The sequence below is a fragment of the Eutrigla gurnardus genome (genome assembly GCF_963514095.1).
Source record: "Eutrigla gurnardus genome assembly, chromosome: 13".
Lineage (NCBI taxonomy): Eukaryota > Metazoa > Chordata > Actinopteri > Perciformes > Triglidae > Eutrigla > Eutrigla gurnardus.
In genome coordinates, this window is record NC_139936.1 from 7,978,422 (window position 1) to 7,998,042 (window position 19,621).

At 46.9% G+C, this 19,621-nt stretch overlaps 1 protein-coding gene across 1 annotated transcript in view; it reads left to right on the plus strand.

Annotated features, from left to right (window-relative positions):
* The window catches only part of fam222aa (family with sequence similarity 222 member Aa), a 47,563-nt gene that overhangs the window by 18,371 nt on the left and 9,571 nt on the right, over positions 1 to 19,621 (plus strand). Inside the window, exon 2 of the mRNA XM_084023918.1 lies at positions 6,253 to 6,395. Within this exon, the coding sequence (XP_083880044.1) occupies positions 6,299 to 6,395 (97 nt within the window). The 5' untranslated portion in view covers positions 6,253 to 6,298. The remainder of the gene's footprint in view (positions 1 to 6,252; positions 6,396 to 19,621) is intronic.

Consider the following 19,621-nt stretch of genomic DNA (forward strand, 5'->3'; position numbering starts at 1 on the left):
TTATACTTTTTAAAGCTACAAATGAAACATTCTTGTGATGTACTGTGCATTTAGACTCTTGTCACACTGCTTTTATTGTACAGTGTTGTTGAGCGTCACGCTTTGTGAGTTTATTTAATATTTATGCTCATTTTAGCTTCTTTAATGTGATTTTATATTATATTATGAGTGGCGTTGGAATGAGTTCTAATACGTAGAAAGCAGGTTAGTTACCTGCAAAAAAGGTCATGAATGTGTCTTAAAAAGGGTCAAATGTGTGTTTTTCACACTCATGTGTCCACAGTTCTTTTATGTTGCCTCTTAACTTCTGAATTAGCTCTCAGGTCAAACAGCATTCCCTTGCACTCCCACGTACACACAGAGATGCTCGGGGTGCTGGTATGTAAAGTCCACATGTCACGGTCAAGTTGATCAGGGCTTAGCTCGCTGCTCAGCTATAATGCAGGTGTAAAAACAGAGCAGTATGCAGACACTTTCAGACCTGATCCTGTTGTGAGCTCTACCCGAAAGCTACACGTATAATACTTGAGAGAATTGCCGTCTGTGGTTATTTCCTGAGATTGCAGTGTTTTCCTCACTGGGTAGCCGAGATAGTGAGGTGCAAGCCTGCTACAATGTTTCAAATACGTGGAGACATTTTTCATTTCAAAATCACACAAGGAAGCAGAGTATTTTATGAATCCATGCTTCAGGGGCAAAGCGTGGACAGAACTATATGAGCTGGACCACAGTGGGGATGCTCACTAGAGCCCAATCCACCATAACCACCTGTAGGCTAGTACCCAACAAAAGCCACACCAAGGCTTAAATTCCACCTTCAGAATGCTGCCTGGCTTGTGGCTGAAAATATATAGTTTAGTAGAGAATAACATTCTCAATTTTTCATAGGACCTTCAACAATCCTCATCCCTGTACTTCCACCACGTCCACCCAACCTAACTGTGCTTTGTTGGGTATAAACCTCCATCCCAATTCCAGTCGTCTCAATTTGCTTGATTTCAGCTATTTGCTTCTTCTACACTTTAGATGTGGGTGTCACGCTGTCATAAAGGCCTGTTGTTTACCATTAACGAAGCCTCGCCCAGCACAGAGATGCAGCAGTTGGCTGTGAAGTCAATTAGTCCTCATTGCTATTACAGGGTTGACATTAGTCTAGGCAGGCGTGTTTTGATTAGAGATGACAGACGACTCGCTGCTATTGGACTGCCAGACATTCCTCACCCTTCATCCCTAGGGTGAAGCTATTGAAGCTGACTGGAATATAGAAAACTAACAGCTGAGTGTTTTTGCCGAGATGCCCTTCATCTGCAGAGAAACTCCTTATAAATATGGCTGCACAGCATACAAGGCTGCAAAGGCCAATAATAGTGATATGCTGCATCCTGTATATATATATCTATATATATATAGCTGCCAATATCTTATTCCAACGCTGTATATCATGGCAATAATGCCTAAACTGTAGGCTTTTACACACAATGGCCTTTTGTTGTGCGGGTTATTTATTGTGCTGGTGTGAGGTTGTGCAGAGCTGGTGGGTGAGTGCATCCAGGGGCTCGTATTGTTAGGGAATCAGTGGCTCTTGTTTGTGGAGCTGGGAGGGTTTGTTAACAATGCCTTTTTTATGTCCCAGTGTGCGTGCCTGTCGGCAAACGTCCCCTCAGAATTTTTGTTTGTGTGTTTTGTTGTTGGTGCGTGGATCAGGGTCGGCGAACATAACCCCCGCATTGTGTGCCACGTCCAAGTGGACCAGTTATCAGGCACATGTGAGCATGTGTGTGTGTGTGTGTGTGTGTGTCTGTGTGTATTTGAATATACAGTATGAGTGCAAATTATTTAGTGCGCCTGTGTGGAAAGTGGCGAGCTGAAGGGGTTTACTGCCAGTCCGTCCTAATGGAGCCTTTCACTCTCCCTCCATTCATGTGACGGTATGGTGACGGAGAAGGGGGAGCCGGGGATTAAGGGGGTAGAGGCAGTGCCTTGTTAAAGAAAAAGAAAGGGTTTGAGTGTGTCGATTGGATTAACTTGTTTGGGCTTATTAAGAGGGGAGACACAGCAGCTTGTTAAAAGCATTGCATGGGGCGTCCCACAGAGAGACGGCAGGGTCACCATTCAATTAGGTCGAAGCCCCGCCTCCGGTCATTGTGGAGGCTGTCCGCCGGGCTCCCAGACCACGGCTGGTCCTCTGGTGGGAGGGAGGGGGGGGGCTTCACTGGAGACTACTTTAACTGAGACACTCAAACCTCTATAGAAGCCTGGTGATAACAGATAATATTAGCAAGGGCTGCTTCTAATGCTGATACAATACATGTACAATACAAGAACGTCATTTTGCAAAAGCTTGGATTACAAAATGTATGATTTGTTAAGGTTTTGAAATTCTTGCATTTGTGCATGTACGTTACGGTAAAAGGTAAGCAGAGATTACGGCAAGTGAACTAGTTGCAGTATGGTTAGGGAAGTGAATTAAAAGGCAGACAGCAGTTGTGTAACTGTCAGACATGCTACATGCCCAAACCACGCTAACGTCTGCTAGCTTTCAGCCTCCATGTAGGCCATGCTTAGTCTAATATGAAAATAACTCCACAGATTTATCTACAAAACCCACTTTAATTTCACAAACGATGTTTCCAACACACAAGCAGCCATGCAAGCACTTTGAACACAAGCAAACGAGGCTATCAAGACCAAATCTGAGCTTTAACTTCATATTTTGTTCTGTTTTTTTGATACTAGGACACATTTCAGACCATACCAAAAAAAGTATTGAACTTCAATACTGGCTGCTTCGCTCTTTCCTTTCACCTGAAACACGTGTAGCTCTGCACACGCACGTACACAGCGTTTATTCACCCATGGCCACCCTGCAACACCCCGCGCTTGGCAGGATGCTTATCTGGGCAGACAGCTTTGGGAGCAGGGAGCCATCTCTTCTGATCTCCTCTGCAGTTTAAGAACCTTTTAACTTAGAAATAGCCCTCTGCCAAGCCCACCGCCTCTTGATTCCAGCTTATTCCCTCATCTCATGGGACTGATCTTCCGCCCCCATTGCAAACCCCGCAGCACACTGGCAGAACGGGAAAGAGCCGATAGACATCCTGGCTTTTGAGATATCCCAGCACTGGTGTAATAGGAGACTTGTGAGTGGATTTGATGAGTGAGGGAAGTGCAGGTGGTTTTTCCAGTGTGTCTGTGTCTGTGTGTGTGTGTGTGTGTGTGTGTGTCCTCACACCAGCACCATCACAGGGATTGACCAGGCTGTTTTTTTTAGGGCAGCTAGATGATGGGTCACAGGGTTTTTTGGGTTTGGAGATAATTTCCTGCCTCTGATAGACATCTGCTAAGTAGTACAATAACCTAATAGGAGGAGATGAGGGGAAAGGGGAACATGACAAACAAGCCAAAGACTTGCTCCTTCTGCCTCGCTCTTAAAGTCAATAATAGGAGAAAATTGGTTCTTGAAATTGAATTGAAAAAAAAAGTGGGTCTCTTTCAGCGAATTATAATGCCTCAGAATACATTTGGTGAGCAGCAAATGGAGAGAAATGGAGGGTAGTTACACGATTGTGTTTCATTTCAGAGAGGGGGAAAAACTGTGGAGGTATCCCCCCGTTAAGACTAGCTTTTAGTCTCACCATGTGTCCCTTTCCTCTCTCTCTCTCTCTCTCTCTCTCTCAACTACTATCTTTTAACAAATGGGCTGTGAGGACGGGCTCGTTGTGAAATTAGTATCCTCACAGAGAGGACACAGAGAAAGGATTATGTGAATAGCCAGTAATGAGCTCAAAGTGCCAGTGTGTTTGGGCCAGGCCTGCCTGTGTGTGAGAGGAAATGGCACCGCAAGCGACCTTTTTTTGCTCGAGCACCTGGCGAGAAATAGAGTGGCCCCTCTCTTCCATCTGCAGTGTGTGTGTGTGTGTGTGTGTGTGTGTGTGTGTGTGTGAGAGAGAGAGAGAGCTGTGTAATTAACAAGACTTAAGATTTAATTTACTTACATTTATCAGGCAGAAACATTTTTAACACCATCTTCACACCGCCAAAATTGCTGTTTTGTGCTACTTTTGACACGTTTTAAAAATACATATTTTTTACAAGAAAGTGTCAAGTATGTTGTACGTCCCTTATGGTCTGAGGTCAAATTAAATGTCTCGTGAAAAATGTTTTATTAGAAAAGACTGAATTCTTTGCAGGGGAGGTGCTTTTTTTTTTTTTCCTGTAACACCTGCTTCTAATCTTTTAACTATTCAGACCAGGAAAGTCATTCAGCCTTAATTATAGGCAGTAAATTGTGTTGTGGTTGTCTATCAAGCTTCCTTCCTCCATTTCTCAATCCACACTTTAGCACTTTACACACCATCTGTGTAAGGAGGGCTGTTCAAGTTTATACAAATGCACCTCTTAATGAAAATCCAGTCAGTTCTGATTTAAATTATATCTTAAATGGTGCTGTCAACATTTTACGATTCCACACATTTATGGGTGCAGGATGTAAGAAGAATTTTCTTGTCGTTCAAGGTCAAATGCTTTAGCGTAGTCTGAAAAGTTGGCATTTATGAATATAAAATAACAACCATCTTGAATGGATTCTGTTCAACGTACTCCACAAAACCACAATTTAAAAGTCACATGAGTTAGCATTTAATCTGTACAAAATATTTAAGTGCAAAGGTTAGTTCGATTGAATGCTTCTGTTAGTGGTTTAATAGATTTTCACTGCGATCCATATTTTGCTTTATTTCTTCAACGAGAAAGAGCAGGAGCTGGCGCTTTATGGACTGACATTAATTTATCTCGTAATCATTATAATTGCTTTCTTTAAATGATAATCTATAAAACTAAGTAATGGACTGATGGCAGGTGGCTAAATGTTCATTTAGTGATTCACTGAGAAAATAAATAACAGGGGACAAGCCTGTGACAGGCGCATGAGAAATCATTTTTCAATAATCTGCCACGCATCATGGCGGGAGACGCTGGCGCTGACAGCACGGGTGAAATATTTGCCTCTATTCTTTGTTTTAATATGAGAGGAGACCGGCCCAGATGGAAACGATAATGTTTCATATCGATACGTTTTTGGACTCAAACGCATGCAGAGCTAAGATTAAGGCCTCTATGCTTTATATAGAGACGGCCATGCTTTTTGGTTGAGCTTCTGCAGAGTCACATTCAGTACAGTAAAAGCACATTTCCTGGAAATCGAATAAAATCCGCTAAGTGAACTATAGACGAGTGAATCTTGATCCTTATCGTATAAAAACACTATCTGGGTCTAAATGGTTTGCTTTAGCTGTTCTCATCCGGCACATAATCCAAGTAGAAGACTTTGTAATCAGTCATCATTGTGCTATGTGACACTGGTATGTTGCTGATGAATGAGGTCTACTATGCTACTCGATTGTTGAGGGTTCTTGGTGAGGGAGCAGTAGGTTTCATATATATATATATATATATGAAACCACTGAGGCTGCGATGGGCTTTTTGAGAGGAAACTAGCAGCAACTGCTTCCCTGTTCCAGAGTGAAGGTGGCTGGGGGAGTGTAGAGCTGGAGATTTATGGCCTAGAGGGAGATTGATTAGTGCCGTCACTAGCCCTGATGTACGGTTGGCAGTCTCCCCCTCCCAACCCATCACATTTTACACACACACACACACACACACACACATGCGCATGCAACCTTACCGTTCACCACACAGCTACACATCCAGACAGTGCTCAGTCCCCAGGCCTTTTTCCCCTGACAGTCCCCCAGAGCTGTTGCATGTTAAGTTGCGCCAGACAGACTGCTGTTTTCTCGGCATTACCATTTTTTTGCTGTCCATAGATAACGCCATCAATCACCAATGCCCCTGGAAGGAATGTGCCCGAGTGTTGCCACTTTCTGTGTGTGCCTGTGTGTTTGTTTTGAGGACGGGGTTTTCATAGACGGGGAGATGCGCTTGAATGGCTGTGTGGATGTGCTGTTTGAAGCTGCGGAGTGACTGGCCTGGACTGTGCTCTCCAGCCGTGTCAACCGCGCTGCCCCAGTGCAGGTGTGTGTTTATCATTCAGCACACAGAGCTGGGAGGCAGGCAGCTGTAGGCATGCTTTCCCCATTAAATCTTGTGTGAGAAACCTAGCCCATCTAGCCCGGAGCCAGCTCCTGCCGGCTTACCGGACACGGCCGTGGCGCTTTGACCTCGAATCATCCTGCTTAACTCACTCAACTCGCTCAACTCCCGTTCTCTTTCTCCTCTTTTTCCCTCCTCTAGGTTGGCCGCAGAACTCCCCCGGCTGTAGTACTGTGCCCACCTCGCCATGCTGGCCTGTCTGCAGAGGAGGCAAAATCCTCCACCCCAGCACCCGGTGTGTGCCAGCAAGACCCTGGAGCCCCTGCAAGCCCTCGGACGGAAATGTGAGTTAAAAAGTGACGGGGAGCCATGGAGGGTCAGGAGTTCAGCTCGCCCCCAAAGCTAAGGAATGAGAGAGGCTTGTGTTTGTCGTTTTGTATTTAATCTACCGGTCATGGTGAATGATGGAAGCGGGTAGTTAACCCGGACTGTGAATAAGTGAAGGAAAATAGACTTTCCGGTTTCTGTTGTTTGTCACTGTGTTCCCTCGCTACTCCGAGGAATTCTAAACAGTTCCATTCGCTCCGCACTTAGACCTTGGATTGCCATGTTGTTTGGCTACTCATTGTGAGGGGGGCTGTTTAGCTGTGCTGATTGTGCAGTCGTGGCAACGGGGCCCGAACAGACAGTGTTTAACGTGCCTCGCTGGCCCCGGGTGACCCTGAGGGTCTGTAAACATTTACAGTGTCTGGCCCTGGCTGTGCCGGCCGCCTGTAAAGCATGACAGCTGCTCTGTTTGCTCCCCGAGCACCACCCTCTGTCCACTCACAAAATGGTGTAAAGGGACAGAGATGAGCCAGGGCTGAAAACTGTTACAGGGCTGGCAAAACTTGTTCCAGCCAGTTTGGGATTAGAGAGCGCTGCGGCAGTCAGGCATCTGGAAGGTGAATTTCTCCCTAATTTCGCTGAAGCTTTTGGATAAGCCTTTTACAGCAAGTAGTCTGACGAAGGGAGGCAAGGACTTTCCTCCTTATTGAACGCTCCTAGAGACTTTAGTGGCCTCTGTTTACACGGCAGGCCTACCAGCGACCTCAAGCCGATTAAATGGACTGCCGGATAGAGAGCAGGGGAGCACTAACCTACCAGTTTTTACCTCAGCTTAGAGAGGCTTAGTGGGAATAGCAGGCCCTGTACTTCTTCATCAGTGGCACGTTGTATCAGGCCTGTAACCAGCCCAGTGAAAGGCAAGGAAATAAAGCACTGCCTGTGTTCTTCCTGTGCTTCTCACTGGCCAATTAGCTACTTCTCAGCTCAACATCACACTCCTATTGCCTCCTGCAGAGGAGAGTCGCAAACAGGAAGGTGACTGGGTGCTACCTCTGCCCTCAGCTCCGGAGCTACTTTCTGCTGCTCCGGTTTATGTGAAACAGAGAGGGAACAGGAGACATAAACAGAGCTCTAAGTGCATGTGGAAGGGGGCAGCTCTTCAGCTGAGTGGGGTTCAACCGGGCTCACTAATGAGGTTTCACAGAGAGGTGTAGTGAAAAGGAGGACAAAGGGAAACGGCACAAAATAGAATTAGAGAAGGTAAAGACGGAGAGGAAGGGAGGGGAAATGGAGGGAGTCCTCAACAGTCGTCTTAATCGATTCCCTCCTTCCAATTTCACAGGATTAGCCCACTTCCTCCCAGGGTCTTTTATTGAGGAGCAGCCAGTGGGAGTCAGGACTCGAATCAATAGAGAAAAAGAACAGTCTCCAGTTTTCACGTGGCTCTCCCTCTAACTGACCCTCGCCGTCTCCCTCTCCTTCTCCACCTGTTAAACCCTTTGATTGAAAGACTACCACGGCGACCGACTCGAGGTTCATAATGAGGATGTTTGAACATAATAGCTTCCTTTCTGTCCTTGGAGGTGGGGGGGTGGGGGGTTGGGGTGGGGAGCAAGTGTTGAATTTCCATCACTGTGCAGCTCTTGGCCTCAATAAGGCAATTGTTCATCCAGGCCCAGAAGGGCTGCAGGAAGGCAGACAGTGGGTCTGGCTGCAGAAGTGGGCACGCTCAGGTCACCACGCTGAGCAGGTCCCGTGATTGATTGTTCGTGGCCCAGTTTGTGCCAACTTGAAATGGGGGTTGTGAGTAAGGTGACCCGGGCTCTCGACAGGGGGCTGGATACCAGAATACACCCCACTCAAACAGACAGAGGGAGTGAGAGCACGGGAGGGGGATTACCTGGCAGGGAGGTAGAGGTGAGCTGTGTCATTTGCATCTGCTGTCCTTTACACAAGAGTAGCGTGTGCATACGGTGTGAGGACCGGGGGTGGCAGAGCGGCGGGGATGAGAGGGCGAGGAGGGTTTTAGCAAAAGCCCCTACATGCAGATGCCGAGTGGCTGCACAGATCATTGATGCGACTCCCATTAAAAATCCCTCATACCCTCAATAAAAAAGGACTTAACTGGCTCTACCATCAGCTGGAAGCGTTCAGATCGGCTCGCCAGACAATCAATTTCCCCCAAGCGCGCAGAGCTTAGCGGGAGAAACGGGAGGCGGAGAGCGGGATGTTTCCATTATCACAGCTCGCTCTGTGTCTGGACTCGGGGGGGGGTTGGGTGAGGTACTGTAGAGCTGGGAGTGCAGGGGAGAGAAAGGAGGGAGTGGCAGAGGGAGATGGGGAAAGAGAGACAAGTGTGGGGGGGGGGGGGGGGGGGAGAGAGAAGCAGAAAGGGGAGACAGAGACGCTGGCTTTTCAAAAAGCCATTGACCGCCTGCCCTTAAAAATATCATATTGGATTAGCCTCACAGAGGCGGCCTTTTGATATTTTTTTCTTTGGCCGTAGAATTAAAAGGAGTGCAGATCATTACTTGAATTATAAATCATAGGCACTTGCTTCCACTGAGCCCAAATTCCACACATATGTGGCTGCACTCTCCAGCGCCAGCGCCTGTCATTTTTAATTAAATCCCCCCTTATGGGTGACATTTGTAGCTTGCCCCCTCCTCTGTCCTCCCCTCCACGTCTCTCTACCACTGCCCTAGATGGAGACATGAAAGGCAGAGACGTCAGCCGAGCCAGGGCCTCTCATCGTGTTGTGCCCCAGAGAGAGGGCACCCATCCAGACAGATGAGAGAGAAGGGCCCTGTGAGGGGAGAGGGGTGAATGGATGCCATTGACCCTGGCCATCCTCGGCCAGCGGCGACCTCCCTCAATAGCCATCCCTCGCTACCCATCCCTCTCCTTGATCCTCTTCCTCCACTGTGGGCCTGAAGGTCCAGGGAGCTGGGGTGAGCAGCACTGCTCCTGGAGGGGAGAGGGAGGGCGCACCGATCCAGCGATGAGTAACATTGAGATGGCTGGACAGGAGGCCCAGCAGCCCCCACCACTACGCAGCCTCCTTCCTGGCCCAGACAGCAATTACTCTGCCACGTCAGCTAAAGAATAACAGGTCCAGAATCCCTCAGTTGTCTGGTTGACGGGGTTATATCGGCCTGACTATTCTTTCAAAATGATTTCTTTTCACATTACAGCAGGTTTCATTTGATTTTTTCCTTACTTAGTGGTTACATTTGCGCCAGGCTTGTAATTGAATAAGAATGCCATTGTCACACTGGGTGTGCATGTCTGTGCTCTTTATTCAGGTTCTGCCCTCACTAACCACACAGCTCACTGATGCCCCTCCCATTTTTTTTGTGCTGTGATTGGATCAGACTTTGGTCTAAACCTGGGTGTTCCCTTGTGTCTCTAACTCCAGCAGGGCCTTGCTGCAACTCTCTCTCTCACACACACACACACACACACACACACACACACAGTGCCTCAGCATACTTTTGGTTGCATTGCAATGACTTGTGTAACCTTAATTGAGACAGAAACTATTTCACATCATGATGGATGCAACTGCAGTGAAATCAAACCCCAAAAATACTGTTATGTCTTAAATCAACGGGCGCGATGTCCAGATTGCGTCTCCTTGTAACAGAGACGTGCACACACATTTACACACACATTAACACACACATGCACACGAGCACACCTGCGGCCGTGACACCACCCGGGAGGCCTAAGGTGCCAATCAGCCAGGTGTAGATGAGAAGTTCCCAGAAGGCCAGATATCGTTGTCAGGCCAGGTTCAGCCCTTTCCTAGCTTGATCGACAGAGACAACCTGGCCATGTCACACACAGCCTCGGGACATGACATGGGGGGTTCACCTGGGGATTGTAGTTTTCCTAATAGCCCTGTGCCTCTGCAGTCTGAGCTGCCAGAGCCATTAGTTTGCTTTGCTTTTAGCCGCTCTCTCTTCCTAAGCCACGCGACCAGTGAGAGGAAATATGCTCAGGTAATGACCTGCAGCCATCTCTCTTTCACTGTTGTCTGAGACGCTACAAGACATAACAGGGGAATTAGCTGGCCATATCAAATTGCAGCACAATTTTTCCGACGGCTGTTAGGTGGAGGAGAAAAAAAAAAAAAAAGAAGAAGGTTGGGGGAGCATTTCCAGTTGAATATTTAAATGTGGTCACGAGCAGCAGCAGAAATAACAACCTTTCCCCCTGATTGCCTCCGTACCCTGGAGGTGGAGGGCATAAAGTGGAACTGGAGGAAAAGGGGACGGAGACGGAGCGAGGGAGAGGGAATCTGCATGCACTTGACCTTTTCCCACTGATTGAACTACCTCGTTCCTAACTCCCATTTGGAATTCCGGAGAGTGCCCACAGAGACTGTCATTATTCCACCGTCTGCAGCAGAGAAGCAGAGGTCATGAGGTATTTTTCATAGTGAAAGGTGATTGACAGCCATCCATGGCCTGCATCCTCCCGGGTACTTATACTATCTCATTTTGGGGATCACTGGCTTTGCATCACCTCCATCACATTGCTATATTGCAGAGTATTAATCGAGTTTCACCTTATTTCCGAGGGACAGCTCTGTGATATTGGTCCTACGAGTCTTACCTCATGCATAGTACTGGCTCTTCTGTCACGTTGGCGTCTCAGCGCTGGCACACAGAGGATCATTTCCGGCTGGCGGCGTCCCACAGAGTCATGCCTTCCCCGTGCCCTCTGCCTTCTGCTGTGAACACGGGGGGCGAAGCAATCTTATTGCCTTGGGAGGTGCGCTTGAGGAAGAGGGGCTCTGCTTTAGTTTTTGGTCTCAGCAGGACTTGGGTCGAAAAACAGGTTCCTTGTTCCAAAGCCTCCGAGCTGGCACTTGGGCGTCCCAGGTGCAAGGCAGCGACACCCTCTGTGTTCGCCTGCCAGAGAGTGGGGGTGTGTTGGGGGGGGGGATGTGAGCGAGGGTACAGAGAGTGTCCGCAGTCCCTCGCTGTCCCGCAGGAAATGACACGCAGCCGGTGCCATCTCAGCGCTGAGTCGAGCCCACCACAGACTGACCATGTGAGGCGTTCAGGAGGTGTTGCACACTCCTGGCACACTCTTAGTGTATTTGAGTGGTTTCTAAATAACAAACCTCGCAACAAACATTTGTTTTGGGCCAACTTTTGGACTTACAAAGTAGGAAGAAAGCTTTCACTAGCTTTTTAACTAGATTTCCAGCCTTTAGTCTATTTCTGTCCAGTCACTCCGTCCAAATTATGAAGACATTACAGCTCATATAAAACTAGGAATTCATGTTTTATTATATCTTTACGCTAAACAAATATTGTATGATGGCGTTATCTTGTTTAGTACAAAATATTGCTTAACAGTACTTTCAGCAACGTGTACTTTGTGGTCACACTGGGTAACGCCCTTGCACACAGTATGTTGTTGCATAAATTACATCTACCATAGTTGTGTCTATTCATTTTCAATTGGCACACTCGTTCTAGCCTCCAAGCCACCATCCAGAATTCCTAATAAATGTTGTGAGAACAAAATTCAAACAGCAGCTGTGGAGTTTGGTGTTTCATACCAAAACCGGTCATGAACATGCACCAAATGTTTAATACACACCCCTTGCTGTGGTTTTTCAGTCCGCTGTAATAGTGTAGAGGGTATTGTGGCGAAAGCACGGGAGTGCAAAGTGACCACAGCACAATGTTGAAATCATCGCCCCGTGGGACGTTTTTACTGCAGTTCCTGTGGTTTGCTCGTCCGGCTCATTCTCATGACTCTCTTCACATGCATCGGCTTCATTGTAGGGTTTCAGAAATACTGAATCACATTCGCTTGGTTATAAGTTCAGAGGTAGGGCGTGTTTTTTTTTTTGTTGCCATTTCAATCAGAATCATTTTTTACTCGACCTCTAGGCCTTTGAACAGATTTCCAGCAACCACTTTTCACTAACCCAGGAACCCGGGCCTGTATCTGTCAGCTCCATCAGGGAGCAGCAAGTGTCTAATTTGTTGGTTTTAGCTTTCTGATGTTGCAATACTTAAAATAAAACACATTGCTTCTCTAAAGCCTTGCCCCCACAACTCCATTAGCAAAAATGTTTTCCTTAAAATGTACCCATTTATGTCTCCCCTCCTCCTCTCCTCTCCTCAAAACTCCTCCCCCTCCTCTCCTCTCCTCTTATCTCCTCTCCTCTCCTCTCCTCTCCTCCTCTCCCCTCCCCTCGTCTCTTCTCCTCTCCTCTCCTGTCCTCTCCTCTAATCTCCTATCCTCTCCTCCCCTCCTCTACCCTCCTCCCCTCCCCTCCCCTCTTCTCCTCTCCTCTCGTTGGCATGTGTACTGCAGTCGAGTGCCTTGTTGTCTGTGCAGTGTTAAATATTAATTGGGAATCAGTGGAGGACTTGTCTCCTAAATGATAGAACAGAAGGGCCCAGGCTTGCCTCGGGCAGCCTGCAGGCGCCTTTCTTCTTCCATTTACCTGCAGGCCTGTGCACCAGCACTTCCTCCAGTCTGACAGGCCTGCCCAGGCGCCTCCAGCCTCTCCTCATCTCTCACTCCCACTTTCTCCCTTTTTTTCTTCCTTCTCTGCTCTCTGCACTGGTTCCTTTTCTTATCTCTGTATGAGCTTACAATCTCTACCTCTGGGGTTCGTACTCCAAACCTGTGTGTGTGTAGTGTCGCTGCGTCCATTTGAGTTTGTGCATGACTGTGGTTGCTGCTTGCTCTTGGCTGTACATGTATCCCTTTGAGGAAATAGTGTCACAGCGTGGCATATTCTTTAAAAAAAAGGGAGGGCTCCACATAAATCCGTCAGGTCAGGATTTGTCCTTGTTGTAGTTATTTCTTGGCTCTGTGTCCTGCGCTGCTCTCTGCATCATCACTGAATGGTTTAATCTCAGTTCCTTCTTCCTGATGTTTTCCCATAACTGCCCTCATAGTTAGTCGTCCTTTCTCCCGTGAGCCGGCTTTTGTTCCTCTCTATCAGCCTTGTCATCTGGAGAGGTGTAGCGAGACAAAACAACTGGCACCGGCTGCTGCTTGGTGCACCGGCTACTAGCTCTAACTTGTGGATGACCCTTGTGGACTGAATTAATTAAGCTGCAGAGATTTGCTTTGGAAATCACAGCGGTCTTAATCTGTTGTTGTATTTTGAATATGTTTGCAGCGGTGCACGGCTTTCCACACGGCTCAGTGAGGTACATTGTGAAGTGGCACGTCTGGATGTAAAATGGAAAAACCTCAGATGTCAGAGAGGGCAGCAGAGAGGCAGGGCTACAAATGGAGGGGTGTGTGTGTGTGTGTGTGTGTGTGTGTGGGTGGGGGGTGACTTTGATGCCATAGGAATGAGTTCACAGGCCCATGAGCAGAGACCTAATCGCACATGACAATATCGGCTGGTGTGCCAGTCGCAACGCATAACCAGCCCGCTGCTTGTGCTGACTCGGGGTATTTGCTGATAAGCTCTGCTTTCTAGACCATGCTGTATGCACAATGAGGGTGGCCCAGGCAGGCCTGAGGGCTGGCTCATCACAGGCAGCCCACAAACCGGGGGCCAGCCCCCCCCCTCCATCTATACAGAACCATGCACTCCACTAAGCCCTTTGGCCAGACTTGATTATTAAACAGAAAGCAGTTTTATGATGAATATAGTTTTTTTTTTTTTTCATTTATTATCTATTATGTTGCCCATCCTGGACCATAAATTATTGCAAATGGAAAGAGCCTGGCGAAACTCGTGCCTGAAATTAGGTTGTGGCTGTGAGAGGCCCTTTTTTTTTTTGCTGTCATGGGAACAAACATGAAGCCTGTTCTTTTTGTTTGCCTGTTTTTTTTAATTTTGCAGTATTTAGTGGGAGCTTAACATGTAGTTGCCCCAGTTCTGTGTTTGTTTGGTGCACGGGTGTCCCACAAAAAAAGGCCTGACACGTTTGCTGCTGGCCTGCATTCCTTTGTGCCTCAAATACCCACTGGTGGGGTTTTTGCTGGACAGCTAGCTCATCAGTAATTAACACGTGCAGCGATCTGCTTATGTTTAGTTCATTTTCATGACGTCTTGTGATAAACATAACGTAAATGGTCAAGACAGTAAGATGTCTGCCTAAATATCTTTATCTGTTTGTCTTTTCAAATTCTATCTTGCCAAAGGTTAGGGCTGATAATGTTTTGAATTCCCAAGAGAGGCAGCCGGCCTCCTCCGGTGATGCCAGTGGTGTTAATGGGGCAGGAATGCAGGACGAGTGCTTTCCCACGCTGTTAGTTTTCTTCTGCCGGGCGCGTTTGAGACGAGGCTCTGTGCCGGCGAGGCTTCGCTAATGCAGCCAGAGTGCAGACAAATGGAAAGTGACACTTGTGTGTGTAGAATGGTATTTGTGGTGACGCTTTGACTACAGATAATAAAGTGTTCGCCCTGAGGTGATTTCGCCCGGCAAGCACCCCAGATGAAACTCACTTACTCAGAGAGGGAGACTGAAGAGACAGAGAGGGGGGATGAAGCGACAGAGAGGGAGACTGGAGAGACATCAGCCTGGTTTTAATTGTGCATCACATTTATTCACCTGCTTTTTTAGAAATAAACATAAAGAACATTGAGCTACTATAGGTTAATGGATTTTGACGTTTAATGTTTATTGATGTTGTAGCTATTAAAGACAAAGGATGTCTCATCAGCTGGTGTTAGCAGGACCTGTGTCTGTCTGTCTGTCTGCTAGTCCATGTGTACAGAAGAGTCCTTCAGGATCAATCAATTCTCAGTAATTTCCCCTACAGCTCATAAAAGCCAGGTCTGTCTGGAAGGAGCATGAGGTTGCCACATCAAACCAGCTAATTAATTTTCATGGCTGATTCAGGAACATCTGGCTTTAGAGATAAATTCTAACGAGAAAATGTAAACATGACAGTGTCCTGGTGGTATAATATTTCGCATTTCTTGGGAGGAAACCTTTATAATAGAAACCTAATTAGCTGTTTTGATTGTACACATTGTCCGTCGCCACGTTACACGTATATGTGAAACTGTAAAAGAGTAATAATACAGATAGACATAACGAAGCTGTGCAGGACGTGGAAAAAATGCAGATCTGTTTTTTTTCCTGGGCTCCGTCCTCGTGTTATCTGTACCTTATCTCTGTCTCGGTGTTCAGTATTAACTGCACACGTGGACTGCCTCACCGCAGGCACACTAAATGACCTCATGCTGCAGTCTGTGTGAGGAAGAAGCCCAAATTAGGCTCTCAATTGGGTATTTCTTCCATCTGCTTGTGCAGGAAATAGATAAATTAAATCTGAGATTAGATTGGTTTTAATGAAATGAAAGATTAGATTTGGGAGTTTTGTCCAAGTTTTTTTTTTTTTTTTTTTTTTTTTTTAAATCTCTTTTAATGATTAAATCCATTTTTGACATCGTGCCACGTCTGCGTGCCTGTGAGGGATCAGTGTGCGGATTGCTTTAACATTCTCATTATCCTCTTTGCTATTTGTGAAACATGTTGGCAGGTTAAAAGCCCAATATGTGATTGCAGCACGGAAACCCCTGTTGATAAATGTTGTCCAACTCCTGATTTTATTAACATAGTGATTAATTCAATTAAAAGACTGATTTGATTCATGGAATTGTGGAGTATATGGTTTGTTTACTTAGCAAAATACAGGTTATTTTTAATTAAATAAGTTATTAAAATTACAAGAATGAGAAGAACTTAGAGATGACTGAGTCTGGTGAAGAAGGCATTTGCATTTCCACTGTCTTACAATATTCATTTGTTTGATGATTATGATGACACAAGCAGCCATGAATTTAGACAGCTCTATCCTCTGAGAAATCATTGCGGTTTGATTTTTATCTTTTGCAATTATAGATAGCAAAGGCCTGACAAATAATTGCCTTGATTCTTTTTTTTTTTCTCCCGCTATGTTGTTGCACAGAAAATCAACTTTGAGATGAACAGAGGGAGATGAGTGTTCCTAAAAATGGCTTTTTCTGATATCAAGCAAGCAGCAGGGTTCCCTTTCCCCTCACATGCTCTTGAATTGATTAGTCCTCCAGCTGAGGGCATATTCAACATGTCTGCCCCCCTGCAAGGCTGCTGTACCCTGTTGATCACTGGCTCATACATGTGCTTCCTCTGCGCCCTCTCTCCTCAGGAAGCTCCTGTGGGGCACTGGGGCTTTGATTGACTGGCGGCCGAGTCCACAGGACGCCTCTATTATTATCATCTCTACCTCGGCAGAGGGGTGGGGGGGCTATGTCCAGGGGGTCTGGCCGACAGCCCCTGCTTTGTGTGCCCGATAGTCAATTAGAGGCAGCGCACTGCCGGAGACGAGTGGGATGCAGGGTTAATTGCAGAGGACCAAACAGCTGGCTCTATCAGGGCCCATTGTGTTTGCAGCAGTTGTCACGGCAATTGAGGCCTGGCTGTAATCGCTGACTAATCAGCCCTGTGCCAGATGACACCTCCATTAGCACAAGGCAGGTATTGTTCAGGACGCGAAGCTGCCTCTGGCTTCCCCCAGCCTGCCCGTCTTCATACCGCGGGCTCACAGAGGTGGGGAGAGGACCCTGATCCTATCTGCTAAAGAGCTAAACAATAGCCATCGGTCAAGGGTTCCTCCGTGGGACAATGCTGTTGAATCTGCCCTTTTCTAGGTTGCAGCGCGTTTGACAGGTCAGACATTTTCCCTAGCTGACAGATTGAAGACTGTTTTAGCCATGAATTATTAATTTGAATAACTTAATTACGATGAGGTTAAGGGCAAAGTGTCCATTAGTGGTGGAATGTGTTACAAGGCTTGCTGGCCCAGTGGTCCATAATGCACAGCGCATAAGAATCTCCCATTTTGAATCCTGTGAGGATCCTTTGTTACATGCATTCACAAAAAAAAAAAAGAAGACAAATACGGTGGGATACAGGAGACCCAGCATGCATAGACGAGTGCAGCAGCTAATGTCCCCTCTTGGCTCAAACCATTTGACAGGAACTGTTCCTCTTTGAGGGAAATGGCTTATGAACGTGGGACACGTTGGACCGAAGCTGACCCCCGTGTTTTCTTTCATCTCCGCTGCTGTTGTTTGCCCTAACCTCATCACGGCCAGCTCTGTTTGTTTGGCCAAAGTGAATGTGTACGATGCACTCCTTGTTCTGTGAAAACTTAATTGCGTTTCGACCAAACGGTCCTCTCCCTTCATTTAAACAAGCACATTTTTCCACTGCTCACCAGCGTACACGGTCAGAGGGGATGAAAACATGCGCTAAGTAGGGATATGGGCTTGCTGGAGTGAGTGAGGAAACGGCGAGGGCTTTTTGATGTGTTCGAGCGTTTTCTCCACTAATAAGAAGAAACTTCTCCAACCTGCTCATAATCTTAAAACACTTGGAACACTAATAAATGGGAGCAAGGGCATTTCAGGCAGTTCTCTCTGACTTTTCCCTCTGCTTATTCATTTAAACCTCTAATTAAAATGCAAAGCATTCTCATGGTCCTCTGGATTTGGTGCTGCGCTCTCGCACAGCCTCTGACTCCCTATCTCCCCCCCCCCATACCCCCCCATACCCCCCCGTCTTTCCACCTCACCTAACTCCCAGCTCTCATATTCTCTCTGTCTGCCTTTGCTTCTTGTGATCAACACAATTTGACCTCTCACTTGGAAGAAGTGCACAGAATTTAATGGATTTTTTACAGTCTAATCTAACCAGTTCCCTCTTTATTGCTGTTTTGTACCCAGTGGACCTCATCTTCACCAGCCCTCCACCACCTCCTCCACCCTCACACCAAGAAAATTAGTTCATCAGAATTCAAAATGTACTGTTGGCTAATTAAAGGAGTGTTAATTGAGTGTTCAGAATTGGGTACCCCTTTCACAGAACGCACAGAGATACACACCCACACACACACACACGTGTGCATACACACAAGCACACATGCAATCACGGTAACAGCGCCGGGTACACCAAGGACGTTGCGCTTGGGGAGTTTCGTGCCAATCAAAAATGGAGAGAAAGAAGAGTGCCCATCCTCCAAGTGAAATGGGATTTCTAGATCATATCATGGCCTACTGCAGCTCAGGCCGGCTCCGCGCTGCCATGTTATCCTATCCCAGCCCTTGCTATCTCTGTCTGACCGCTGGAGAGTGTACCGCTGCACAGATAGCCTCTCTCACTACGTGCATCGTGCTAATGAGCGGTGGCATTTAGAGATGTGTGCTGCTCTGACACATGGGCATTGTGTGCCAGGCACTGGGTGATTAAGGACGAAGGTCAGCCCATTAATTGCCTCCCTGCCATCTCCGCTCCCTGGCGCGTGATCTCTCAGAACTAATGCATGTGTTTGCCTGAGCTTTTATCTCATCTCCAGTGCAGTTCAATCATATGCTTGGTTTGTTTACATTCCTTTCATGTGAAACTTTTTTTATCTCCTCCTGCTTATTGTTAAAGCAGTGCTAGCCCAGATTTCCCTATTCATTTACTATAAGCTGTTTCATGTGCTTTTGAGCGCACATAGCCTCCTGCTCGCAGGAAGGGAAAAACCATATTCTTCCATCCCCAGGGAAATAATTAATCCTTACAAGGCTGTCGCATGTCGAAATGAAGCGAGTGTGAAGCATTTAGCCCAGGAGGCATTGCAGGCTGTCGCCCGCACAGGCACCTGTTGTTGTCCCTGCCCTACATTTCATGAGAGAGCCGAGCAGAGGATAACAACATGCTCCACTGATGGCAAATGAGACACACAACTGATGCAGATGCAGGTTTGTGTGTGTGTGTGTGTGTGTTTTTGCCTTTCTTTTTTTCGTGCTTCGTGTTTGCATGCACATCCACGCTGGAGTGTGCACAGGTGCAGGAAACCCCCTACCTTACGAGGAGGTGAGGGCGCACACAAAGGAGGCAGCGCTGGCTGCCTCGAAGGGTGTTTATCAGCCAGCACCATCTGTATGCTGTTGCTCATAGCTATGATCTGCTGCAGCCTAAACCAATAAGTCACAAAGTGCCAGCCTAAAAGGAGAGTCTCTCCTTTAACCTCCCATGTCCTCACTTATAGACTTACTGCTCTGGAGGAGAGAGATGTGGAGACCCTGCACATCAAACACACACAGTGTGTAACAGTGGCTGTGTGAGAGTGAAATTACAGCCGGTTTGCGGCCATACTTACTGTAATCAACTTTGCTATATAATTTATACCATGGAACTTTTTTATTGAGGAAGCTGGAATCAGAAGCATCCAGATGCTCATTTGCTTCCTCCTCCTCTTCTTC